Below are 27,620 nucleotides of genomic sequence, written 5' to 3'. Positions count from 1 at the left end.
CTCATAATCATTTGATGAGATTTTAATATTTTATTGTTTTTCAGCATAGACTGGGAAATAATTTTGATTTTGTGGACCTTTGAGAGGGTCTTGGGGGAACTCCTGGGTCCTCAGTCACACTTTATGAAATGCTGTCCTAGATAACTTAATTTCTTCTGATTTGCCAATCCTTTTTCATGATGGTCCTTCCCTGGCAGAAGCTATGATGGATGATCAAGAACAGCAAAATCCATCCTGCTTGTTTCAAGGACACTGGTGGGATTAGAGAAAAGGACCCTCCCCAGAAGCATAGCACATCAGAGCCAGATTTTCTTTTTAATTAATTAGTTTTTAATTATTGTTATATTTTATTTTAATTTATTTTTTAATTTTGGTTGGATGATGTTTATCCCAAGCACGTTTAAACTCAGTTACTGAGGATTGACCTTTGCTGGAAGTTGGTTCCAAGCTTCCACTTTCTTTTTAACATTACATATTTGAACCTCGCTCCTGTCAGTTTGAGGCAACATCCCCATGTTCTTGATGTAGTAAGCCTGACCTGTTTAATTTTGGGAGACTGGCAGCCTGGAGTGTGGGTAGCTGCTGATAACTGGCTGGGCCACTTGTGAATTGCAGTTTAAAAAAAAATGCTGCCCCAAACACTGATAAGACCAGAAGTTTAGGGAATGGTCCAGATGTGTAGAGACAGGAGGAACATCTCTGGCCAAGCATCCATCTTGCAGAAATCTCCTTGGGGTGCAATACAACTTCATGGACACTTTGTAAAGCTTTCTGAGCAACAAAAGGAAAGAGGGTTGCATCGTATTCTTCCATCTTTCCAGTTGGGGCACTTGTCCCCTGTCCCACAACACCCCTAACCCAGAGGTCCGTGCAATTCCAATCTTGCAAGAGTTTTGCACATCCTGATCGTGAGATCAGTCAGGCTGTTTCTGGTATGTGTGGGTTTTATTTTGTTTTATTTAGCTAGTTAGCAACTGATGGGGGATTTTAACCCTACAGTTGCTCTGTAACTGCAGCTAATCCTCGACTTACAACAGTTCATTTAGTGACTGTTACATCACTGAAAAAAGTGACTTATGATCATTTTTCACACAACCCTTGCAGCATTCCCATGGTCACGTGATCAAAATTCAGACTGTTGGCAACTATCTCACATTTATGACGGTTGCAGTGTCCTGGGATCATGTGATCCCCTTTTGTGACCTTCTGACAAGCAAAATCAATGGATAAACCAGATTCATTTAACAACCGTGTTACTAACAACTGCAGTGATTCACTTTAACAAAATGTGGCAAGAAAGGTCATAAAATGGGGCAAACCTCACTGAACAAATGTCTCGGTTAGCAACATAAACTCTGGGCTCAATTGTGGTTCGTAAGTCGAGGACTACTTGTATTTTTTCCTTCTCTCCCCCCCCCCCCCTTTTTCCCATTGAACTAGGCCAACCGCCCCCAGTCCTGGGCCAACTGGCCGGCTTCCCCAGCTGATTAAAAGCCTCGGTGCAAGCAACACTTCCCGGCCTGCCTGCCCGCCGCCGGGGTCTTCCGTTCGAACAGCCAGGAGGCGTTTCTGAGGTGGGGGCCCAGCCAGAGTCGGGTGGCCGCAGGCGGCGGGAATGGGCGACCCAGCCTCGCCGTCCTTCCTTCCCTCCCCGCCGACAGGCTCAACGCGACCCCCGTGCGCCGCCGGGCTGAGGGCCTGGGGCGGACCAAGTCCTCACGAAAGAGGGCCCAGCCCGGCAGCCGGGGCCGCTCGAGGTCCGCCGGCAGGGCCGGCCCGGCGAGCGCGGCCTGGGCGCAGTGCGCATGAGCGGCGGAAGGCAGGGCCCGCGAGGAGGAGCCCCGGGAGCCGCTGCCGCTGCCGCCGCCGCCGCCAACACCAACCTCGGTCCGCCTCCTCCTGCTCCTCCTCAGAGTCCTCCTGAGCCGGCCCGGCGGGGAGCGAGGCCCGCGCGCAGCCCCACCATGGTGAGAGCCCGCCCGCTGAGGGGGAACCGCCGCCGCCATCGCCTGGCAACGCGCGGCCTAGCCGGCGGCGGGAGGGCGCGACCCCACAGGCCTCGCAGGGGGCCCAAACCCGCGGCCGGGAGGGCAGGCCCGGTGGGAAACGGGGACCTCCGGCGGTGGGGAGATGGGCCATCGCTTGGCTGAGGGCGAAAGGGCCGCCCTTCTTTCCGGCGCCCGGCTCTGGCCGCCGGGGTCGTGCCCTTGCGGGAGGGCGTGTGGGGGCCTTTGGGGTCGGGGGTCTCTTACTCTCCCCCCCCCCGAACCAGGCCAGGCGTGAATTCCGGAGCCCAAAAGTATTTGGGTTGTGTATGAGGTGTAGGGGGAGATTCCTTTTGCACTTCATCCAACAAGGGGTTGGGGTACTCCCCCTCTTTCAGGTTTTGGGTAAAGGGGTGTCGGTGAAGTGATGGCTCTTCCCTCCCCCTCCCGCAGAAGGGATGGAAGCGGGTGGGAAAGAGAGGGAATCGGAGGAGAAAAGTCCGACAATGGTTTGGTCTTCATTGCAGGAGGAGAGAGAACTGGGTTAATCCGTGGTAGCCAAACATCAGGAGTCTCCCCTTTTCCCCATCCTCTTAACCCCCCCCCCCGCCATTTCACACACACAAAAAAAGGCTCTCACTTTCCCGAGCTGTCCAGGATCTTGTGCCCAACATCCCAGGAGTGTTTTTGTGTGTGCTTACAAAACTGGGTGCGCAAGATTCCCATAGACACGTTTTTTTGTGTATTTGTGGGAAAAGGTGCTGTCCGATTTGGGATGGCTTGATTTTCAGAAAGGAGAGGGATTCCTGCTAGCTGATATGGACTGACGGATTAGGAGTTGATTCAACTCCAGTTTAAGCTCTGGTATCTGGGAGTCAATCCATTCTTTCTCAGCCCAATTTATCTCTTGTTGGAGTATAAATTTAACACACACACTAATTTCTTCATCCACTGAGTCCCCGATAGAGATTCTGATGGCAGGTTTCATCAGAAAGATGAAGCTACAGTATAGTGTGGATAGGTAGGGGATAAGAGTAGTCTGTGAAGCCAAGAATTATGCTTTGTAAACATTAGGTGTATGAAGCCAAGCAACTAGAATATGAATGAAACCATGACTTAGTTTATTGGATAGGTCATATAAAAAAACATAGATACAGCAGCAAATGTAAATGCAAAGTTTTGTCCCAACATCTTCTCAAGAATGTTCTTGCAGGATCTAATAATTTAATAATAAGGATATCAATTTAATACAATATCAATAACAACCCCAAGGTTTGTTTGTTTATTTATTTCTTATAAAAGGAACAGTTTTCTGCAAAAAGAAGAAACTAGACCAAAATCTGACACCAACTTTCAGAGGATGACGAGGCAGTATTTGAAACATCTTGCCAGTTTATTTAATCTCACAGATTTCTGTGAGAATCTGGTTTGAAATGGCAGAACTAGCATTTAATGGCAGATTTAGTTCAGTTTGGTCCAAATTTAATTCAGACTGTTAATTTGTTTTCCACTCTTGGTGTAAACTAGTATTACACATCTTTAAAAGGCAGTGACCTCATCATTAATTACTGTTGGAATGCATTATGCTATGTAGGTCTTGTTTACTTGAATAGTGTGTTGACCTGTTGATACAGTGTCATAACCCTGGAAAATTGAGGAATATTTTTAATTAATTTGATGGAAATGTCTATGTTCCGCAAAATCTTAGTATTATATTTTGTTGGTCAGTATTTGAGGCAGGGATGAGAACATGGGCCTTATTCAAATGTTGGCTTTCAGCTCATAGCATCCATATGCTTAAGTTAACAATTTAAGAATCCAGCATATCATATTTATTTATTTATTTATTTATTTATTTATGAGACTTATATACTGCTTTAAGTGCAAGCACTCTCTAAGCGGTGTACACCAGTAAGCAATGTATATATATATATATTTACATTGCCCCCAACAATCTGGGTCCTCATTTTACCTACCCCGGAAAGATGGAAGGCTGAGTCAACCTTGAGCCGGTGAGATTTGAACCGCTGATTTTGAAATACATTGAGGTTTTCACCTGTTTTCCTAAATGGCTAGGTTTCATGCGGAAAGACACTTTAGTTCCCAATTTTTTATTTTTGCTATTAGGAATTCTTAAACGTTCTTTGGGGATTTAAACATCTGTATATCTAGGTTAAAATCTTCATATTTCCTTTATAGTGCATTCTTCAAATGATTTGTATTGAAGCATATAGTCTGCAAATTGCTTTATAATTTAGAGCAGATTAATATTGCAAATGAGTTTATATTATTTGGCAACCTTTTCCTGAATATATGTATATATAAATACATATATATTTGTTTTCTGAGGTTTTTGCAGGTGTTTGTATGTAGGTCTTTGGTTATTTGGGTTTTCTCCCGCGTAAAATTGGAAGTGTCTTGGTGATGTTTCGACAAAGTCCCATTCGTCATCTTCAGGCTGGTGTTTTCGGTTTCGTGCTTCTTGATCCTAGAAGCATGAAGCTGAAAACACCAGCCTGAAGGTGACAAATGGGACTTCGTTGAAACATCACCAAGACACTTTCAATTTTATGCGGGAGAAAACCCGAATAACCAAAGACATATATATATATATATATATATATATATATATATATATATATATGCATATATATGTACATATCCATATACAATATACATATACAATATACATATGTGTGTGTACACACACACACACACAACACTTTATAGATACTTGTTACCTCAGTGATGTGCTGCCCAAAACAGCATGTAAAATTCTTCAGGAAATATAGTAAGTTGTACCCAGGGCTCTTTTAGTACTTACAATTGTGTTTAGGGGCAGTTTACTTTCAGGGTACACACCCAGGATGTTTCTCCTTAGACTAATTTAATATCTCTGCATTTAGCTTCCTAGGAAGAGATGTGATAGGCTGTTTCTCTATCTCTGCCAAACTGTATTTGAACTGTAGCCAGCATCTGGTTAACCTTAGTTGAACTCAGAAAGTAAGAGGAGTTAGTACTGGAAGAGGAGTACAATTTAGAATAACAACTAATTACTTTAATACTACCAAGAAAACTGTACTGATATGTCATCTGGATTAAATTTATGGTTCACATTTTTACTCCTATAGTTATAAGGGGCTCCTGTCCCCCATTTTTTGTGCCCACTCCACCAGGTCTAGTAGGGAAGACATGCTGTGGATCCCTTCCATCAAACAATGACACCCACAGCCCTAATCCTGATGGCCCCAAGCATGTTAGTCTTTTGTAAAACTTGGAAGACCTGGCTGGCATTTGGACCAGGAGCCAGGCAAACTCTACTGGTGATGTATTTTTTTATTATTATTTGGCTCCTGCTGATTTAACCTTGGGTTCCATTGTTTGTATGTTTTTGTTTTTAGTCCTTGTACCCTTCTCCCCAAATCACTGTTGTGTGGTGGACGGTTATATAAATCATTTAAATGAACCTATTTTTTAAAAAATAGGGGTGCAATGGCTCGGTAGATGCTGGGCTTGTTGGCTGGAAAGTTCGACAAGGTTCGAGATCTGACCGCTGCTCGACAGAGTGAACTCCTGTTACTTGCCCCAGCTGCTGCTGTTCGAAAGCATGCAAATGTGAGAAGATGAATAGATACCATTTTGGTGGGACAGTAACGGCATTCCGTGTACCTCGCTGTATAGTCATGGTGGACACATGACCACGGAAGAGTCTTTGGACAACTCTGGCTCCCTCAGCTAAGAAACGGAGATAAACACACACACACACACACACACACACACACACAAAAGTCAGAAGAGACTGGACAGGGGAAACCCTTAGCCTTAGCCTATTTTAAAAATGTGAATTTATATAAAAGGAATATCTTATTAAAAATAGGCTAAATTGGATTGATTCCCTTATAAAAAGTTAAATGTTGGTTGCAAAATTGGGCACATTATAATCCAAAATAATGTAAGATGACAATCTACGATAACCACATAGCACTTCCACAGCAGTGTTCCAATATCTCAGGGGCTGCCACAAAGAAGAGGGAGTTAGGCTATTCTCCAAAGTACCTGAAGACGGGACAAGAAGCAACAGATGGAAACTAATCAAGGAGAGAAACAACTTAGAACTAAGGAGAAACTTCCTGACAGTTAGAACAATTAACCAGTGGAACAACCTGCCTCCAGAAGTGGTGAATGCTCCAACACTGGAAGTTTTTAAGAAGAGACTGGACAGCCATTTGTCCAAAATGGTATAGGGTTTCCTGCCTGAGCAGGGGGTTGGACTAGATGACCTCCAAGGCCCCTTCCAACTTTATTATTATTATTGTAATTTTCAGACAAATCTTTTGCTTTATATTCCCAGAGCAGGGGTAAAAGAAGCAGCTCTACTTTCTCAGGCACATTTTTCTGTCATCCTGTTCTCTGTTGCTGTTTTGTACACTTTGCGCCATCAACTTATGCTAGCTGGCCAAAGATAGAGCTAGCTAAGAGACAGAGGTAGATATTACGTAGATGTAACTGCTGTTTCAAGTACTGTTCTGGGAAAGTAAAAAGTTTACATCTGTTGCTTGCTAATATTTTTTGTTTCATTAATAGACAATAACTGGTTTTGTACAATGCTAAAATGGGAAGGGGTATTTGTGTCTTGGTGTGTTGTGTGTACCAGGCTATCATGATAGGCCATAATATTTAATAGTCGTAGTTTTATTTATAGTCATTGAAGAGTCAGATGTAGCATATACAAATTCAGCAGAAACAATATAAAAAAGTTAACTGCTAAATCAAAACTAAGATAGCAAAATGACTCAAGGGAAAAAGAAAAATTACATTAAACTGACAATGCGATATAAAGAAAGAAATTTGGGCATATGGGCTTTCACCCCTGAACCTCAAATGTGGGTGCCATAAAATGGTTCATTTGTATTTGTTTGGAATAGCATATTACATGGCCATAGCAGTTGTGTCTTGTTAGTTGACTTGAAGATTTAAATAGGTTGGTAAGAGATAAACCAATAATAAAATGTAGACCTCTGATCATTACTTATGAATAGGAAAAATGAAAAGAAATAACCTTTTACTAAATAAATGTGACACCTCAACCGGTCTCCTATCACTAGTGTATATTAAGAACTGTGACGAACATTTTTTTTAAAGGGCATAGATTTCTACACTTGCCTTCTTAAACCAGGGAAAAATGGGTTACCATAGATGAATATAGCTAAATGCTTGCTTCGTCATACGTATGCTTTTTATAGGAAAGTTTACCCACCAGATGATCATATTGAATGTCTTAATTGATGATATTGAGCGGGGGGGGGGGGCTGGACTAGAAGACATCCAATGTCCCTTTCAGCTCTGTTCTATTCTATTCTATTCTATTCTATTCTATTCTATTCTATTCTATTCTATTCTATTCTTATTTCCTATTCCTACTCTACTCTATACTCTACTCTACTCTACTCTACTCTACTCTACTCTACTCTACTCTATACTCTACTCTACTCTACTCTATTCTATTCTATTCTATTCTATTCTATTATTTCCAGTCAGGGTATACAATTAACAGTTGTTACTATGATGCCTTTCCACAATCACATTGTCTGGAGAATTGTGTTTATAGCTGGACTGCAAAGGTAGAACAATACGACTTCAGTTAAAGTGTAATCGTAAAAGTCATACAGGTTGTCCCCGATTTATGGTTGGTTGCTCAGTGACCGCTTGAAATTATGACAGACCTCGAAAAAGAGACTTGCAACCCAAATTTGAATTCAAAGTTCAAACACAATTTATGCTGTTTGTGCCAGAAACTGTCAAAAAAATACCCCATAGCCAATAGTGGGTTCACCCAACAACTGCGGTGTTTGCTTTATACAATGCTGCATTCACTTAATGATCACTGCAACTTATGACCAAAATTGCAGACTCATAAGTCGAGGACTACATAGGTATGTATCACTGTGGATGGTGCTGAATTTTGATACTGCTACTTTTTTTATTCTTCCATATTTAACCGTCAGTCAAAACTTTTTTCCCTTGCTCTCCTGAGTTCAGTTGATGTCTTGTTGGATTTCATATAAGAATAATTTAGAGGGAAATTAGGAGTGATATATTAGCTTTCTCATTAAGTTGTTGTGTCATATTCCCAAATCAATTAGCTTTCATATGCTAATGAATTACTTTGGATATGTGATCGTCAGGAGCATCCATGGGTATGCTTTAAAAAACAAATCAAACAAGTGGCACTTCAATCACACCATTGCAGCTGCCATCTTGACTTTTTTGGCCATATTTTGCAGACTCTCCTGGTAAATAACCTTAGAGTCTGTTATTGTCCTTTTTAAAGCCCTCCATTTTCTGGTGTCTTTGGCGGATATTGTGAAGGATGCTGCTTCTATCTTGAATAATCTGGATGAGCCCATAAATCACGTTATTGGTAATACACTTAGGGATGAGAAATAGCTCAGAGTATTTCACTGGGTTAATTCCACCGTGTAGTAAGCTTATTTGACTTGTGAGATGCCTGGAGCAGTGGTGAACAACATGGCTTGCAAGTAACTTTTTAACTTATCTGTGCAAAATTAAGAAATCAATATCCTAATCAGAATGTCTGCCTTACTTCTTCCACAACTGGTATTTATCATCTCTGGAGTTTTCCTTTGAGATACTGCCTCTTAGGGCAAAACAGATGTGAAGTTTTACTGCTCTTCTTTTCAAACTTTTTTTAGAACAAGTTGAAGTCATCGCAAAAAGATAAAGTTCGGCAGTTTATGATCTTCACACAATCTAGTGAAAAAACAGCAGTGAATTGTCTGTCCCAGAATGACTGGAAGCTAGATGTTGCAACAGATAATTTTTTTCAAAATCCTGAACTGTATATACGAGAAAACATTAAGGGATCACTGGATCGAAAGAAATTAGAGCAACTATATAATAGATACAAAGGTGAGTAAAAAAGTTTTTGGTTAACATTTTGAATGCTTGAACTTTGCTATAGTTGTTGGTTTCAGCGGAGGAAAACTGTGACTGGGAAGGATAGTTATTTAGCCCTTACATATTGCAACAAGGTTTATTTATTTACCTACCAATTTAAAGTAGTCCTTGACCCATTCTTCCCCTAAGGAGCTTGGAGGGAGGGCAGCAAACATATTTATCAAGTGTTAAATTATAGGTAGTTCTTGGCTTATGTTCATACCTGAGCCCAAAATTTCTGTTGCTAAGTGAAACAATTGTTAATGGGGTTGTGCCCCACTTTATGACTTTTCTTGCCACAGTTGTTAAGTGAATCACTTCAGTTAACAGGGTTCTTAAGTGAATCCGACTTCCCCATTGACTTTACTTGTCAGAAGGTTGCAAACGTTGACCCTGGGAGCAGTTCCCAAGCGTCCAAATTTTGATCACGTGACCATGGGGATGCTGCAACAGTCATACGTGTGAAAAACGGTCATAAGTCACTTTTTTCAGTGCTGTTACAACTTTGAATAGTCACTAAGCAAATGTTTGTAAGTCATAGACCACCTGTATTACCACACATGTGGAAAATATTTCATTCATTCATTTTATACAACAACCCTTCTCATGTACATGACTCTGGATGGGCTAAAGTTGGTGGGTAACTTCACCCAATGACCTACTTGATTGAGGGTGAGTTTGAGGGTGAGTTTGAGATTGAAAAGGGTTCCTACGTAGCTAGGTTCAGATAACTAAATTAGGGGTATACATCTCATGAGATACCAATAACTCCTAAGACTCAAAAATCACGTCTCTGAAGTTCAGCCAAAATAATAAACCTCCTGAAGCATATTCTCCCCTTCATTTTTTTCTTTGAGAAAAATAAGGATGGGAATGGGAGAGGAATTGCTCTCATTTTCACCCTTAACCCCCAACCCCAATCCCAAATTTCTAGAACAGTGGTTCTCAATCTTTTTAATGCCGTGACCCCCCAACCGGTTGTAAGTCGAGGACTACTCAACCGGTCGTAAGTCGAGGACTACTCAACCGGTCGTAAGTTGAGGACTACTCAACCGGTCGTAAGTCGAGGACTACTCAACTGGTGCAGCACCGTTTGCAGAATGGGACTTTTGGCGGGCTCAGCAGGGCAGAGACAGCCTGGACAATTCCTACTGGATTTTGAAAGCCAATAGAATTAGACTCTATTCAAGAGAGTCTATTCTATTGGCTTTCAAAAGCCAATAGAATAAAAGTGAGTAGCACAGCTAAGGAGAAGGGGAAAAAAATGGCGGACTGCGTTGTTTGGCGACCCCCGTGAAATGGTCGTTCGACCCCAAATGGGGTCCCGACCCACAGGTTGAGAACCACTGATTTAGAAAGATTAGTCTCAGACAATGCTTGCCTCTTCCACTTGTATCTCTGGAAGGCCACCTTTCCCTTGGTTAGGAAACTAGATTGAAGTTTCCTCTTTGAAGACATTGCTCATTTCTTTCTAGAAATTGTGGGGAGGAAAGGCTTTGATAAAGCATGCTGTCTGAATTCAACCATTTTGGGTTTATACAATAACCACAGTTTTAGCAGATTATAACTCTTTCCAATGTGTAAATATTGTAGCTGACTCGGAGCAAAAGATTGGGGACCTTCTAACATCAAAAGCCACGTTTGTTCTTATGTTTGATCCAGTTACCTGATCTTGCCCATATTTCTTCTGTGACTTTCCTGATAATTATTTGTCAAGCCATTGCTTTTTCTTCTATCCGGAGCCTCCTATTCTGAGCTGCCTCTTAACCTGGACTTGCAGGGAAATGGATTTTAAAAAAAAAAAGTCCTTCGTGAGAGTGAATTGCGATTTATTCTCTCTCCTTTGTGAAACCAGGGAACTGACCCATTTTAAATTGCAGTTGTGATTCCAGGCAAGAGACGGACTGAGAGACGCTTCTTACACATTTTAAATTGCAAAGAGGGCTGTTAAATGGCACCTGCCAGCAGTCAATGTCCCTTGAATCAGAAATTAGTTTCTCGGGCACATGGTTTGCTTTGAAGTCGCACCTACCAGTTCCATTCTTGCTGGAGTGCTTATTTCTAGGAATTTTTAAATATTCATTCATTTATTTATTTTCTCCTTTAAACCTTAAGATCCTCAAGATGAGAATAAAATTGGCATAGACGGCATACAGCAGTTTTGCGATGACTTGGCACTAGACCCTGCCAGCATTAGTGTCTTGATAATTGCCTGGAAGTTCAGAGCGGCGACGCAGTGTGAATTCTTAAGGATGGAATTTATGGACGGGATGACAGAACTTGGGTAAGTGCTGGGGCCCATCCTGTGATAATGCATGCAGAGCCCGTTGGGCTAAAGCGGCACTAAAACTCTGCCCATGGACTGTTTTATTTACAGAAAGACACTCTTAATTTCCTGCCAAACCAGTCTCTGGCCTAGTTGCGCATTGATTCTGGTGCATAACAAGGCTTATAAGCTCTGCACTTACAAGCTCTTTTGTGGCCTGGAGGTGTGTATATGTATGCATGTATATTTGGACTATTATATTGTCTTTTTTAATCATCAAGAGTAAGGAGCAAAGTGGCTTGAGTGGCTGGAACGGTGGGCAGGAGGTTAGCAAGCCCAAGTTTGAGACCCAAGAATTGCCATTGGGGTGGGGTGGAGCTCTCGTTCTTGACTCCAGCTCCTGCTGGGGACATAAAAGGAGCCCCCAACTGGGTGTCCCCAGGTCACCGGCGATGTCACCAGCTAATGCTAATCCTTTCAACCCAGGAGTCGTCTGATACGGTGATTCTGACAGAAGTGCAAAACGATTAAAGAAAAAATCAAGTGTTTTACAGCAATGTTTTCCAAACTTGGGCTTCTTTTAAGATGTGTGGACTTCAGCACCCAGAATTCCCCAACCAGCATAGGCTGGTGGGCTGGGGAATTCTGGGAGTTGAAATCCACACCTCTTCAAATGCCCATGCTTGAAAAACACAGAGTCACAGAGTAATGGCAGTGGTGTGGTGACAGAATTAAGAGGAACAACATTGTCAGTCTCTTTTTTTAAATTGTGTTTTTGAAGACTTGTGTTTAGCTTTCGTCTTTTAATTGTCGTAAGGATAGTAAGATCATTGAAAACATTTATTTTCACTATGCACAGTGGGAAATCATTGTATTTTTGTTGCATTGTCTGTTGGGCCATGGAGACTCTACTGCTTTTCCTCTGGAATATTCGTACCTGGAAGTGTAGAAGAAAATGCTCCTTACAGATATATTAGTACTAGAACTGCACTTGTGTATTTGTTTACTCCTTTGGCATGTGTGTCGATGCAAGGTGTGAGAAAACTGTGAAGCAACATAGATGATAGTGTTCCATATGGCAGTTTTTATACTCCCGATGTTTTCTGAAATGAATTATTTATTGGAAGGAGCAGGCAAATACACAGACTATCACATAATTGACTTTAATTTCTAAGAAATTCCTTTAAGATGTAACCTTTCCCTGGTATATATTTTTGTCTTGGTTGCCATATTCACTTATTTGAAAACAAATAAATTATTGGAGAGGACCTGAAAGGGAAGCTGTGATAATTCTTGCAGAATTGTTCTAAACCTCTGCTTCGTGTGGAAATTTCGTCCGTAAGTGATTTGCAAATGTATAGATTAAATTGGTATTGTAATAAAGCAAATGATAGAGAACTTCAGAGATCATCCATTCTAAAAGCAGCTATCGGTTGCCCTTGACTTGCAACCTTTTGTTTAACAACTGTTTGAAGTTACAATGATGTTGGAAAAAGTGACTTATGACCTGTTCTCACATTTATAATTGTTGTACTACCTCAAAGTCATGTGATAGCAATTTGGGAATTCGGCAACCAGCTCAGATTTATGACCAGTTGCAGCATCTTGCAGTCACACGATTGATTTGCTACCTTTTTTTTTTTGCCAATTTCCAGCAAAAAAGGGAGCCATGGTGGCACGGTGGTTAGAATGCAGTACTGCAAGCTAACTCTGGCCACAGCCTGCAGTTTGATCCTGACAGGTGCAAGGTTTTCTCGGCCTGCCATCCTTCCGAGGTCGGTAAAATGAGGACCCAGATTGTTGGGGGCAAAATGCTGACTCTGTAAGCTGCTTAGAGAGGGCTGTAAAGCACTGTGAAGCGGCATATAAGTCTAAGTGCTACTGCTCTTGCTGAAAACACCCACAGAGGACCAGGATTTGCTTCATGACCACATGATTCGCTTAATGGCCATGCGTTTCTCCTAATGACCCCAGTAAAAAATGGCATAAAGTTAGGTCCAACTTCACCTACAACTGCAACAACTTGTGACAGAAATTCCTGTCCCAATTGTGACCCTAAGTCAGGGGTAGGCAACCTTGGCTCTTTTATGAATCGTGGGCTTCAACTCCCAGAATTCCTGACCAGCCATGCTGAAGGGAAAGGGAGAGGTTTCCAAGCTGAGCCATGCTGGCTCAGGAATTCTGGGAGTTGAAGTCCAAGAGTCATAAAAGAGTCAAGGTTGCCTACCCCTGCCCTAAGTCAAAGACTACCTGTATATGGGATACGGAGAGCCCTCGACTTATAACCACAATTGAGTCCAACATTTCCATTGCTAAGCAAGGCAATTGTGAAATGACTTCTGCCCCAGTTTGCTCACTTTTTTTGGCCACGGTTGTTAAGCGAAGCATCGCAATTGTTAAGCGAATCGCGTAGACGTTAAGCGAATCTGACTTCCCCCACTGACTTTGCGCCCAAGCTTCGATCACGGGACCACGGGGGAGGCTGCTGCGATTCTAAGTGAGAAAAACCTGGTCAAAGTCACTTTTTTTCCCAGTGCCGTTGTGACTTCGAATGGTCACCAAACAAAAAGGTGGCAAGCCTACGACTGCCCGTGTCAGTACAGTTCGTAGAACAGTGTTTCTCAACCTTGGCAATTTTAAGGCATGTGGACTTCAACTCCCAGAATTCCACAGCCAGCAATGCTGGCTGTGGAATTCTGGGAGTTGAAGTCCACATGCCTTAAAATTGTCAAGGTTGAGAAACACTGTTGTAGAAGGATTTAAAAACACGCAGCATGATGTGCTGACTGGAGGAGGAGGAGGAGAAAAAAACAACCCCACCTTTTTATGTGTTGATACAGATGTGACAGCATAGAAAAACTAAAGGCCCAGCTTCCTAAAATGGAACAAGAATTGAAAGAGCCGGGAAGATTTAAAGACTTTTACCAGTTTACTTTCAACTTTGCAAAGAATCCAGGACAGAAAGGTTTAGGTATGTATGCCAGCGTTTCCTAGCTCAGGGAGGAATGACTCATCTCAGGCACCGGAAAACCGATTCCTCAGCAGTCACCGGGGCTGAACAGGATGATGGAAACTGCCTTTTCCTCTCCGGCGTGATGCCGATCGATTGAGACAAGCCCATTAAGGTCCCTCAGCAAAGTTTCAAAGGTGCCCTTCCCAAAAAAAGGCAACTGGGTTTTTCGGTTTCAGTTCACTTCAGAACTGAAGACGTTTCTTGGATGAGAAGTGAAACAAAACACACACAAAAAAACCAGTTGCCTTTTTTTGGGAAAAACACCTTTGGGACAACCATGATCTGGATGATTGAGAATCTCCATAGACCTTCCCTCAGCAAGTGTCATTTCACAAAGTTGTAGTTTGCCAGACACGAAGCCCTGCTGCCAAAGCTTTACAGTTGTTTAGTGGCGTTTCTAGCTTTTTCCTCCCTCCCCGAAGGGCTCTGTTGCTGATCAAGACAACAAGGCACCCCTGAAATTTTAGGGTAGGGTTAGAAGCAAACTCTGGTGACTGTGAAGAGCTCAGCAAGGGACACAAGGGAAAAGAGAAAACCCACTGCAAATGTTTGTTTCCTTTAGCCTAGTGCAGGGGTAGGCAACCTCGGCTCTTTTATGACTCGTGGACTTCAACTCCCAGAATTCCTGAGCCAGCCACGCTGAGGGGAAAGGGGGAGGTTTCCAAGCTGAGCCATGCTGGCTCAGGAATTCTGGGAGTTGAAGTCCACGAGTCATAAAAGACCCAAGGTTGCCTATCTCTGGCCTAGTGTCTAGTTGGGATAGTCTGAGAAGTCTTTGCTAGGGGTAAAGGTGGAAAAATCCTGAAATCCAGGAACATTTGAAGCATCCTTGTGCTACAGAATGTTTGTTTTACTTTGTTAATTAACTGTGCATTCCAGAAATGATTGTTCTGGATCATAATGCTTTAAAGAATAAATTATTTAATGTTACAGATTTAGAAATGGCCATTGCCTATTGGAACTTAGTACTTCATGGAAGATTTAAATTCCTAGACTTGTGGAACAGATTTTTATTGGTAAGTTCAAATATTAATTGTGTCTTAACAAATACATACATGTCGAGCGTGTGTGTGTGTGTGTGTGTGTGTGTGTGTGTGTGTGTGTGTGTGTGTGTGTGTATGGTATAATCAATACCATTATGAAACTGGGTCTAGATCAAGAATTTTTGCCTGTGAACATAATAGGTCAGATTGATGTTAGAGTGAACTGGCGGATTTTCTTGTCTCTACCGATAGTCCTTGATTTACAACAGGTGGCTTAGTGATCATTCAGTTACAACAGACTTTTCCAAAGCTACTTAACACCCAGATGTGAAGTTTTGACAGTCAGGCTTAAACCCTCCCCCCATAATCACCTGATCACATTTTGAACGCTTGGCATTCGGCCCACGTTTATAGCTGTTTGTAGCATCCTTCAGTCGTGTGGCCATAATATATGATGTCAAAATTTATGCAATCAAAACACCCATTGCTGGATTCACTTTATGACTGCCGCAAAAAAGATCGTGAACTCTGGAATGGTCATATGGAGACCCGCTTACTAATTGGCGTGTCTTACAACTGTAATTCCAGGCACAATTATGGTCATAAATTGAGGATTACCTGTATTTGTAAGGCACCAGAATTACTTGGTTGAGTTGGACGGCTATGGAAATGAATGAAGGGAGGGAGGGAGGGAGGGAGGAAGGAAGGAAGGAAGGAAGGAAGGAAGGAAGGAAGGAAGGAAGGAAAAAGAAAAATAGCAAAAGACAATGTTTAAAGTTTTAATTGCAGATTGATGACTGAGCAAAGGAATGTGTGAATTCTCAGTGGTTTTAAACACAGCCTGTCCTTGGCCTTGAAAGGGTTGTCTAGGAATTGCTGACCGGACCATTTCTGCTTTTGTGGATTCTGCATGAGCATCTACAGCCCATTAAATCTGGCGCAGAGCCTAGAGAAGGCACTCTATTTTAACTGAGCCTCCAGCCAGGGCCTCCTTTGATGGCCCTCCCCAAAGCAGAGCAAAGCCTTACTTCTGAGCACTGCCCGGGAGCTTCAGCACAGTAGCAGCCCCCTCACTGGAAGTGAAACAGTCTCTCTCAGTGCTTTGAAAGTGTGGAAGCTGAATGCCTTCCCAGTCCTACTTTACTCCATCAAGCGAATGAAGCTGCTCTGAGAAGCAAAGCTAGGTCGCCATGCAGAACCATGGTGCTCAGCAAATGATTAAAATACCATGATGCTGAGATCTGAGATACAGATCATTTCAGCCTGGCTGTCCCAAGAAATGTGAAGAGGGATTCTCCAGTCTTGGAACCACAACCTGTTAAGCATAGAGTCCTGTTGGAGGAATCAATAGATAAGTAACATCTTGAATTATGACGGTGGGATTTTTCTCTCAAATAGGAACATCATAAAAGATCTATACCGAAGGACACTTGGAACCTTCTTTTAGACTTCAGCGCAATGATAGCAGACGATATGTCAAATTACGACGAGGAAGGTAATGATGCCTCTTTTATTAAAAGTTTTACAAATTTAATACAATATAACCCAAACCCCTCCCACCCCTTCCCCCACTTCCCAGAGCTGATTACAGGGTAAAAAATAAACAAACATAATCTAACATTACCCGACTATACTATCAGTCGAATCCATAACACACTTTAATTCCTTTTCAAAACAAGGTTAACAAATTAAAAACAAAAATGATAATATAATTAAACCAAAATACTAAAAATAATATAAATTCAACCATATTGGACTATTAAAAATAATCTAAAATCTACTCATAAGCAAGATAATACTTTTAAAAACTAAAAATTAATCATAATCTAAATAATACTTTGTAATCCCATAACAAGTCTAATCATAATTTATCCATTAAATCCCATATTTACTCTCTATATAATTTATCCATCTTCTCCACGCCGAGGTGCATATTTCTTTTAAAAAATCATTCATCCACAATAAACACAAAATTTTCCCTCCAATATAACCCTACCAATAAATGTAATGATGCTTCTTGATGCTGTTGCAACTCTTTGTCCAAGCACATTTTTTTTAACCAACGTTCCCCGGTTTAAATTTTTTACCCCCTGCCTTTATTATTTTTAAAAATAGTTCAAGGTGGTGAACATACCTAATACTCTTTCTTTCTCCTGTTTTCCCCACAAAGACAGCCATGTGAGGTTGGTTGGGCTGGGAGAGAATGACTGACCCAAAGTCACCCAGCCAGTGTTCATGCCTAAGGTGGGACTAGAACTCAGGGTCTCCTGGTCATTGGCTCAAAGTCACTCAGCTGGCTTTCATGCCTAAGGTGGGACTAGAACTCATAGTCGCCTGGCTTCTAGCTGGTGCCTAAAGTGCGAGACCGAACTCTCTTCTGCATGTGCCACTGATGCTGCTCAAATGCAGTAGTTATTTTCTTCAACCCTTATCTACCATCTGATTTGTTCATCAGTTCTCAGAGGGGTTTTTTTTTTTTAATTATGAAGAACCCAGAGAGTAAACAAAGATCTGCTTGTCCAACATCTGAAAATAAGGCTGATTGGTCATTGCCATAGAGACCATGATCTTAATCCCAGAGAGCAGCCTTAAGCAAGCTACAGTATAAAACCTGGCTTTAAAATGAATGATGCTCACAGGCATTTCCCTGCTATGAGGTTTTTTCCCCTTATTTCAACAAAACCAGCTTGCCAAACCCGCTACTGCTGAGTCACTAATCCTGCCGTGTTTCCCTTCTGCAACTCACCAGGGCATTGACTGGGCAAATTTTAACAATCCGTCACACCTTTTCCTGTGTATGTTTTTTCTCTGATTGCTTGAAAGGCCTACTGACATATGTCGGTGTTGACTTAGGCTCTTTAAATCCTGGGAAGCGTGTTTATGGAAACCTACTTGGTACAGGAAAAAACCTAGAATTAGACTTAAAAGAGAAATTTAAAATTGTGTAATGGAATAAAAGGCAATACTGGATTTATGGATTGTTTTAAGGACTAAGATTCAGAGTTAGAAGCAACTAAATATATATATATATATATATAAATATAGGAGCGTGATTATTAGAGTAGATATTTCAAATAGATTAAGAATGTATTGGATTGTACCTATGTAGCGTTTGGGAAATATATGAAATTTATTGTTTACTGGAATTGCAAAAATGATGACTGCTTAGATTGGGATGCTTTTAATAAATTTATGGAATGTTTTAAATTACTAGGGTAGATTTCTTGTATGACAACAAAGACATGATAAGGCATGATAAGCTGGAGAAAATTTGAACTTTATTTAATGAATATGAATGAATCAAGGTTTAGTATTATTTTGTTATTTTAAAGATATGGATTGACTTTGGGATTACATATATATAGGGCTGATCAATATTTTATTGCTATTAAGATATCTGTTGTGTAGTGGAAGAAGAAATAAATGAGTTTGGTATAAAATGAGGAATCTGAGATTAAGAATTAGAGTTGATAATTTTTTGATTTAAATTTAAACTATTGTATTTGTAAACTAATAAAGTTATAACACAGGTTTAATAGTGATAGAAATTTAAAATAGAAATGGAATATTTAAATGTATTATGTTAACTGAGGGGAATAGAGAGGGGATAGTGAAATTTATTGAGTTGTGTTGTTTATATATATTTTCACTTTTGAATGTTTGACCACCTAACCATCATGGTGGGTCTTGAGTACTTTTTGTTTAAGAATGTTAAAAAACCAATAAAACGTCTTAAAATAAAAAAGGCCCTTTAAATCCTGTAACAATTTAGGGCCTGGTTCTTTGACGGTTCATGTCTCTTACAACTTACCTTTCTGGTTGTTTAGATCAGTGGGGTTTTTTTTTAAGTGGTTCTGGGACCCCTGGGGGTCACTCAAGACCCTCTCAGGCGCCCGTCAAATCAAAACTATTTGCTAGATGCCGAAGTTATTTGCAAAAATTTAAATTAGTGTCACCCTTATTATTGTTTGGGTTTACTATTGCCATTTCTACACGATTCAAGAAATAATTAGTGTGTGAGCGTGTCCATTTTAACTTTTCATATGGTAAATATTGATAGATACAACCTTCTTTATAGCTCCCAAGACCATGGAATACACTCCCCAGCCAAGGTTCATAGGTTCAAGTCCCACCTTAGCCATGAAAGCCAGCTGGGTGACTTTGGGCCAGACACCGTCTCTCAGCCCAAAGCACCTTCCAGGGTGATTGTTGTGGGGAAAATAGGAGAAAGGAGTATTTATGTGTGTTCACAGTCTTGAGTTATTTGTAAAGATAATAAAGGCAGGATACAAATAAATAAACTGTTAAATTGTCTCGATTTTGATTTTAATGCCTTACGTTTAAATCAGTGTTTCTCAACCTTGACAATTTTAAGGCATGTGGACTTCAACTCCCAATTCTGGGAGTTGAAGTCCACATGCCTTAAAATTGTCAAGGTTGAGAAACACTGGTTTAAATTGTATTTTGTTGTCAAAAGCCATCTTCAGGGCTTATGTATAGGAGAATAATCATCATCTGAAGAGATGGCATTTGTTGTTGTTTTCTTTTCTTTGTGAGAGAAAAGGGTAAACTAGTCTGGCTTGCCTCTTACGGAGTCATTGCCTACGCTTCCCTGGGGCTGATGGCAAACACGCTCTCTGGGAGCAGGCGCAAAGATGCCCAGGATGGGAAAGCCTGGTTTAGCTGAATTCTGAAATTCTTGGGCCAGAGTGAAAAGAAAACCAAGGAAAGCTTTGTTCAAGGAAGGAAAGAAAACGTGGGTGGATTTCAGTGGGAGAAAAAAACACACCGATCCTTTCATTTTATAAATGAAAGGTCGCTTGGACTGTGTTTAGCAGAGGCTTAATGGCTGTGTGGCCTCAAGTAGGAAGAGGAGAGCTCTTCTAAAGCCTGTTTCTTGAAGAGCTTCAGTAAGAAGGGTTTTCTTGGAAGAACTTTTGATGGAAATTAGGAAAAAAGTCTCTGAACTGCTTTATTGTGGAACACTAGGCCTTGTTTGTCAGTCCTAGAGGAGATCAACCCCGACTGCTCTTTAGAAGGCCAGATCCTGAAGTTGAAACTCAAGTACTTTGGCCACCTAATGAGAAGGAAGGACTCACTGGAGAAGAGCCTAATGCTGGGAAAGATGGAGGGCAATAGAAGAAGGGGACGACAGAGAATGAGGTAGCTGGATGGAGTCACTGAAGCAGTAGGCGTGAGCTTAAATGGACTCCACAAGATGGTAGAGGACAGGAAGGCCTGGAGGAACGTTGTCCATGGGGTTGCGATGGGTCGGACACGACTTCGCAACTAACAACAAACAACAAGGCCTTGTTTATGATATCCCTGCCAGCACGATGGAATACTGTTTAATATATCTGAAAAGCATTACAGGAAGTCCTTGATTTACAACCGTTCGTTTAGTGACCAAGTTGCAGCGGCACTGAAAAAAAGTCCCTGTGATGGTTTTTCACAGTTACGACCTTTGCAGCATCCCCATGGGTCACGTGATCAAAATTCGGATGCTTGGCAACTGGCCTGTATTTATGACGGATGCAGCGTCCCAGGGTCAGGTGATCCCCCTTTTGCAACTTTCTGACAAGCAAAAGTCAACGGGGAAGCCAGAGTCACTTAAGAACGGTGTTACTAATTTAATGACTGCTGGGACTCACTTAACAACTGTGGCAAGAAAGGTCATAAAATGGGGGCAAGACTCACTTAACAACTGTCTCACTTAGCAGCAGAAATTTTGGGCTCCGTTTTGGTCACAAGTTGAGGACTGCCTGTATAGGGGACACTATAAAAGAAGTAGCACAGAGGTTGCACTTCTGCGTTCATAGACACTTTTAATATAGTTCCTGGCGAGTGAAGTCTTTATCATTTGTCATCACGTCAAATCCTAATCCATTGATTTCTGGGTCAGTGTATACACACATTTCTTATCAGAAGGAGAACTTGACAGACTTGTATTTGTTGTTGCAATATATCACAAGAAACACCTGTCTATGCTTGACATAATGAGTGGATTTTGAGGCGGTCTTCCTCAGCTCCCTTCTATGATCTAAAACAGAGTTCCCCAAACTTTCTGGCTTTACACACACACACACACACACACACACACACACACACACGTCCATTTACGTGAGTGGCAGACATGTGCGCCCATCATTCGCGCGAGTGGAGATGTGCACGCTTGCCCGCCACTTCGGTGGCCCGGTTCTGAACAGCTCAAGGCCCTGTAGTTGGCCACAGCCCAGAGGTTGGGGACCCTTCCTCTGAAAGGGGGTGTGTGTGTGTGTGGGGGGAAAGCCACAGTCTTCCACTAAAATTTTGGGAAGATGTAATCCCTTGTCTTTTCCTGTTCTCTTTTCCCTAGGTGCCTGGCCTGTTCTTATCGACGACTTTGTGGAATTTGCACGACCTCAGATTGCTGGAATAAAAAGTACGACAGTGTAGTGCTAACTGAACCTTCTAACATTGTACCTAGTCTGTACAAATAAACATAATGGGGAAAAAAATTGCAGTCACTTTCTGCCAATGACTGAACTGGACCGAAGACCAACCCTCAAGAGATAAAAAGCTGAGGGTGGCTGCAAAAGTGTAAGGATATACCTTGGACCATATCAGACTACAGGTGGCTTGGGCCCCTCTCCCAGCCTGGGCTGCCCTTAACCCCTTGGAAACTCCAGCATTGTGGATATCATCTTTTTCCCTCCCCCCCTTTTTTTTATCGGAGCCTCCTAATGCTTTCCATAGATCTTTCATGTTTTTGGATGACTCTTTTTGACATTTCCGGTTCCACCTAAAGTACATTCTGTTTTTTTCACCAAGCAAACTCTTTGGTATTCCTGTTTCACAGTTCAGTCTCACAATCCACTTGTCCTATTTCTAAAATGCCGAAAGAGAAAGAGAGAGAGAGAGAGAGAAAGAGAAAAGTTATCTTCAGCTAACATATTTTGGCGCTATCTGCAAAGACTGTGCTGAGACTATCCCTAAAACAGTGTGTTTGGATCCATTTTTTTTTTTTGGGGGGGGAAATGGTCGATTTACAGCGGTTGTCAGTGTGAGTGGCAAGGGCTTGTTGTTGTGGTTTGCTTGTGTGCTTGAAAGCAGGTGTTGAAATGACCCAGCAAAAACTTGGATCGTTGTCCGTCTCTGGAACAGGCTTGCCGGCTGCATTGGTGCGAGATTCAGGGCCATTAAAACATAGGTTGGTTAATGACTTTGCAGTATCCTTGATGTCAGATGTATTGGGTGTCTCATGTCGACAGAGGAAGCTTCCTTTAGCATCCCGCTTCTGATGGGTGGCTTTGCTTGCTGATGAACACAACAGCCTTTTGCCACCTTGTTTCTGCACCATGTTGTGTGTGCAGCATCAAAAGAAGGAAGGATGATATTGAGTGTGCTTGTTTGCATCTGATCATCAATAGCTGTCCTGCTAACTTAACTGGGTCGCACTGTTTCTCAGGCAGATGTGGGCAGCTTCTTCTGGGAATTGGATCATTATCCCATATTCCCAAAGTGAGAGAAAGTGTCCCTATTTGATCACCTAACTGTTTATTTCTGTCTCTTCTATTTTTTGTTTTTATATGGAGTGGTTGAAATTGGAGTATTATTGAGCCTGGCTATTGCTAAGTTTCAATAGGCTTTACTCAGCAAGGACAGTGGGCACTCTAACGCAGGAATAAAATATTGCTCATCATTGCTCTTAGACTTACCCAGTTTTACTAGTCTTGAAATATCTCCAGTTACCCAGTCTTATTAGTCATTCATTAATTGCCCAGTTTTATTAGCCTCGAAATGCTCATTGTCTTCTCCTTCTTCCCCAGCCACTAAGTTCTACTGAATTGTTAAGACTTGAATGCAATACGCAACTTGTAATACTTGCTACATTTTATAAAATTCTTGATTTGGGCCCAGGAAAGTTTTTGAAAATAACAATGAATGTAATGCAGATTTATCTGAGGCTGAGTAGCATAAGCCAAACCCGCTGGAGCATGAATAGAACTACCACGAAGGTGGTGGGTTGACTTGGTTCTTGTTTTATAGCTGCAGTTCACTGTGATCATCATGCAGAGACATCAGTGCCCAGAACAAGCTTTTTCTGTGAGCCCATGCAAACCTCATCAGCCTGATGCCTGCAGGTATTTAGAATTTCAGATTTGACAGTGGGAGTAGATGGTTTGCAGGTCTGATAGCCTCCAGATGAGGGAAGGGTGTTAGATAGCAACTGCGTGAACAGTAACCCCCTCTCCTTTTCGCATTGACCATAGTGGGAGTAATTGTATGGAGTAATTGTTTAGTAACTGGAGTTCCTACTTATTGCTGGGCCTTCTCTGTTTGGTTATCCATCTTTAACATGCCACTCCAAATTGTATCGGAGGTAACCCACCCGAATAGGTTCAGCACTTTCAATGGAAGAAAGAGAATCCTTTTAATTTGATTCTGCCATTGTATGCAGTGGAGATTAGCTATGTGCTTTACCGTGGCTGGATCATAACTGAGACTAACGCAGATGTAATGTTTTTGGTGGTAAAGAAAAAAAAAACCCAAAATTGTCCTTTTGGGTACCAGCCAGGGGATGGGGCAGGTGACAATATGCATGATGCCCTAATCATATCAATGCTGCAGCTTGCACCAGACATGCATATAATTGTAGCATTGGCATGAAAGCATCATGACACACATATAATAATTTAGTGGTCACTGCAACTTGCTGCAGATACCATTAAGTGCCCCGGAAACGTATGTTGTTCCTTTCTCATCTACTTACATTGCTCTCTTCTCTTTTCCAGCATAAAGCACATTTAGCTTTAAATTTCAATGAAGGTGGACGCTAACAATAAGGTAGTTGAAAACTGGAACGTGTACTTTAGGTCAAGAGCTAGCTCAAGACTGCAGATTGCCATTACTGCAAAGTTCACAGTTTTGAAACACGCTGAAATGGAAAGAATTTACGCAGGCAAGAGAGATAGAGGGAAGTCCAGCATTTTCATGTTTTTCAATCATGATGAGAGATTGAAAATGCTACACCCACTGTGGTCCCACTATGTTTGGCTTGCCACTTTTTTTTTTTTTTTTTTTGGTCCAACAGGAGACATTTTTTTAACTTAACACTTGTGGTTTTATTCTTTGTGTTTTTATATGATAGCAGCACTTGAAATACCTCCTGGCTTTTTTAATCATTTAACACCACTTTGCTCTTTTCTGGAAAAAAAAAATAATCATTTGATAGAACAATATTGGAAACATGGATTTGAGGTATTTAAAACTCCTTTGTAATATTTAAGACCGAGAAGGGCCGGTTTGATGTAAGTTCATGATGTTTTCTTGCTAATGTCTCTTGTATCCATGACATTAGAATGCACTTTTATGCAGATGCTAAAATAATAGGAGGAAAAATCTTGCTTTTTTTTTTTTTTTTAAAGAAACAACTCTTGTCAGGATCCTATAGCCACTCCCTCAGTAACGTTTTGGAAAAGTTTAAGGAAACCATTGAATAAAATTGGAAATCTTTTAGCTGCTGGAATTGACAAAGTCAAGTATGTTATTTACTCTTTTATTGTTTCTTGTGTAAATATCAGCGAAGACTTGAATTATGAAAACTCTACAAAGTGTGCGTGTGCTGTTTTAAAATTTGGGTACAGCTTTCTCAGAATGAGTCATTGATGTATGCTATGTATTTTTTTTGTGTTCCAATGTTTTGTTTTTAATTTTAATGAGATGTACTGAATTCTATCCCTGTGCTGAAGATTAGGGCATAAATGCCATGCTGTTCTTGTTTTTTAAGATGATTCCTTTTGCAATGTTGAGGCCTTTTCAACAAAATGGAATTTGCCATCAGTTTGGTACTACACAATTTATAATTACTGTGTAATTATAAAACTGCATTACATAAAGCATTGCTGTCTTAAGTAGCAGAGAAACTGAGGTTGTTTGTGTGATAGCATTCTTGAATTTTAAAAAATGGTTTTAAATCCAGAGGCAAAAATTGGTCACCTGCTTTTCAGTGGGATGTGTATTGTTAAAGTGGTGCTAGGGTTTGACTGTGTTTAGTGGCAGAAATATTTGGCTTAATTATTTGTTTCTGAGTGTAAATGCCTGGCTCTAGCAAAGACTAAAAATGTTCAGACGTATCCCCATGTATGTGTGCATGCTTTTTTTTTTAAGTTTTAAAAATGTAAACTGAATTTCTACTTGGGTTGATTTAATTAATAAAAACAACCCATACGTGCATCCAACGGTAACTTGACCCTAAATCATTTTCCTTTTGCCAAATACTAGACAAGCAGTAAATGCTTAATCTTATCTACTTTTGGAGTTTTATTGTATGTAAGACTAGATCTTCTCAGCCATACAGATAATTTGGTAATTTTATTTCAGTCACGTGATCAACATTTTTTCTGTAATTTGAATTGTAATTACTGAGAAAAATACTTGCTGCAATCCAGAGTCAATAAAATACTAGCCCAGTTGTCATGGCAAACCTTCACATGAATTATGCCATTGGAGAAGAAGCAAAAATGACTTTGTTTCTTGATTTTTTTTTTTTTTTAAATCATGGTGAGAGGAATAAGAGAATATTGCAAATTAATATTGTGCTTGCCATAAAAATGTAGATTACGGTTGCACAAAGGAGGGTCTCTTGTTCCCAAACATGGTTTGAAGTTCCTAATTTGGGGGGGGGGGGGAGAAAAAAAATGGTACCTTGATGTTTTATTTGGTTGGTCCAAAGCTATGAATTGTGAACCTGCTAAATAAAGTAACTTATTTCTTGAAAACTACCCTGTGATACCCCTCTGAAGGACTTTTTATTTTAAAAAAAATAACTTTTAAGTTAAACACAATGAAGAACTGAACTGAAGAATTCTGGCCAAAACTGAAGAAGCTTCTTGGATGAGAAGCGAAACGTCTTTGAAGAAAAAAAAACAGGAGTCCAGTTGCCTTTTGGAAAGCACCTTTGGGTCTCAACTGAATATTGCTTGCAAATCATGTATGTCAGTTGCTAAGAGTTGTAGTTTTCAGATATCCACTGGCAAAAAAAAAAAAAAAAAAAAAGCCCTGTCAGCGAATTGCAGAATAAAGCAGGTATCTGTCATTGAAAAAAGAAAGTCTTACCTGCAACAGGTGATGGATTCTGAGACAGTGCCAAATCTGTTATTACAATAAAAAAGGAACAGGTGTTTCAGGTGCTATGAAATGTTCATCCTCAGGTATCTAAAAATGACCTTGAGTCTAGCCCAGTGCCTGGTGGTGGTGAGGCAGTTTTCTGGGCAGTGTCCTAGACATGTGCATTGCTTTTTTTTTTTTTTGTAACAGAGTCAACAGCCCAAGGATTGATGCCACCAATTAAAGCCAGGTGTCAAAATAATCTCCATCATTAAGAGGAACAACAGGCAATGACCTTTCTTTAATACTATGGCTGCATTCATAAAACCTGATTAACCAGTTCACTGAGTTTTATTTTGTGAGTTCAGGTAACACATTGGCTAGTTTATGACTCAAGGTTTGTGCTCCAGGTGAGGCAACTCTTTAAAAAGTGTAGCACATTCTGCAAATGTTATCTGCCAAATCTTCATCTGATCAGATTGTGTGTGTCTCTGTGTGTGTGTGTGGAGGGACAACGTAGTGAAGGCATTTACTCTGAGGCAAATACAAGAAAGAAACATTTCAAACCTCATGTCAAATTATTCTCATGTTATTCAAATGTGGGTTGAATTAGATTCAATGTTGGTAATTAGATGTTTTGAAGGCCAATGGAAGGAAAGTATGTGGAAGTAACATGCATTCAAATATGTAAAAGTTTGAAAATAAAACTGGATGAATTGAGGCTTGTGCTTTGTTCAAAAACTCTTGTTCCTTTCTGTAACACTGTCCATGCACTGCAATTCAACCTGCAATTCATCATCCCCGACCTGTTCAGAAATAAAGTCAAGGCAGTTAAAAGTCAAATATTTTATTCAATAAATATAATTTCCATAAAGTTTTGTATAACAACATATTGACCTAGCAGTACAGGAAGCTGCATTCGACTGTCTTGCCACAAAGCATCTTAACATGTTAGCGGGTGGCCACAGTGACTGATGTCCAGAATCCTTTGGACTACAGATTGCTCTGGCTTCCAGTTGCTCTGCTCTGTCCACTGCATATGACTGAAGCAACTCGGGATGACTTCTGTCCTCCCAATTGGAATATTCCGTGCCTTTCCAAAATTTAAGGCCAGTAAACCCCCATCATCCATCATACTTGTTTAAAACAGATCACCATTAAGGTTCATTCTTCACGAGCATAAGCGCAGAATCAGTCAAGCACATTTTAGGAAGCCATCTTTGGCATAGTGGGAATAACATTTCTTTTGCAATCTAAAATTCAAAAAATATAGCATTTTACAAAGGGGAGTGTACATCTCTCAATCTACTACTAAAATAAAACGAGAC

At 40.8% G+C, this 27,620-nt stretch overlaps 2 protein-coding genes across 11 annotated transcripts in view; one reads left to right on the top strand and one right to left on the bottom strand.

Moving 5' to 3' along the window:
• Window positions 1-1,497: 1,497 nt before the first annotated feature.
• DCUN1D1 (defective in cullin neddylation 1 domain containing 1) lies at window positions 1,498-27,013 on the top strand. Of its 6 annotated transcripts, none has more exons than XM_039321810.1 (9): window positions 1,498-1,967; window positions 8,699-8,915; window positions 11,058-11,226; window positions 14,049-14,179; window positions 15,155-15,237; window positions 16,603-16,699; window positions 21,560-21,625; window positions 23,233-23,327; window positions 24,612-27,013. In XM_039321810.1, exons 1-8 carry the CDS (start codon window positions 1,806-1,808, stop codon window positions 23,316-23,318), a joined length of 1,011 nt encoding a protein of 336 aa, XP_039177744.1. In that variant the 5' UTR covers window positions 1,498-1,805; the 3' UTR covers window positions 23,319-23,327; window positions 24,612-27,013. The 6 variants fall into 6 exon arrangements, with proteins under 6 accessions (XP_039177744.1, XP_039177742.1, XP_039177741.1 ...); XM_039321808.1 differs by having other exon boundaries at window positions 23,979-27,013; XM_039321807.1 differs by having other exon boundaries at window positions 1,499-1,967; window positions 23,233-27,013.
• ATP11B (ATPase phospholipid transporting 11B (putative)) overlaps window positions 25,341-27,620 on the bottom strand; it is a 103,007-nt gene continuing 100,727 nt past the window's right edge. For 3 of the 5 annotated variants that reach the window (XM_039321796.1, XM_039321806.1, XM_039321797.1), the window contains one exon: window positions 25,341-27,098. In XM_039321796.1, the coding sequence (XP_039177730.1) occupies window positions 26,972-27,098 (127 nt within the window). In that variant the 3' untranslated portion in view covers window positions 25,341-26,971. Of the gene's footprint in view, window positions 27,099-27,123; window positions 27,546-27,620 lie in introns of those variants that run through there. The other 2 variants (XM_039321800.1, XM_039321803.1) reach the window with 1 other exon arrangement.

Source organism: Crotalus tigris, unplaced genomic scaffold (assembly GCF_016545835.1).
Source record: "Crotalus tigris isolate CLP2741 ecotype Arizona unplaced genomic scaffold, ASM1654583v1 scf7180000023829.5930981, whole genome shotgun sequence".
NCBI classification, from domain to species: domain Eukaryota; kingdom Metazoa; phylum Chordata; class Lepidosauria; order Squamata; family Viperidae; genus Crotalus; species Crotalus tigris.
This window is presented reverse-complemented; position numbering and strand designations above follow the sequence as displayed.

Excerpts from the sequence above, each read along its gene's own strand:
- DCUN1D1 (XM_039321810.1), top strand. The coding sequence starts at position 1,806 with ATGAGCGGCGGAAGGCAGGGCCCGCGAGGAGGAGCCCCGGGAGCCGCT. Across the intron at positions 8,916-11,057 it reads ACTATATAATAGATACAAAG|ATCCTCAAGATGAGAATAAA; the intron begins GTGAGTAAAAAA and ends TTAAACCTTAAG. Across the intron at positions 16,700-21,559 it reads GTCAAATTACGACGAGGAAG|GTGCCTGGCCTGTTCTTATC; the intron begins GTAATGATGCCT and ends TCTTTTCCCTAG.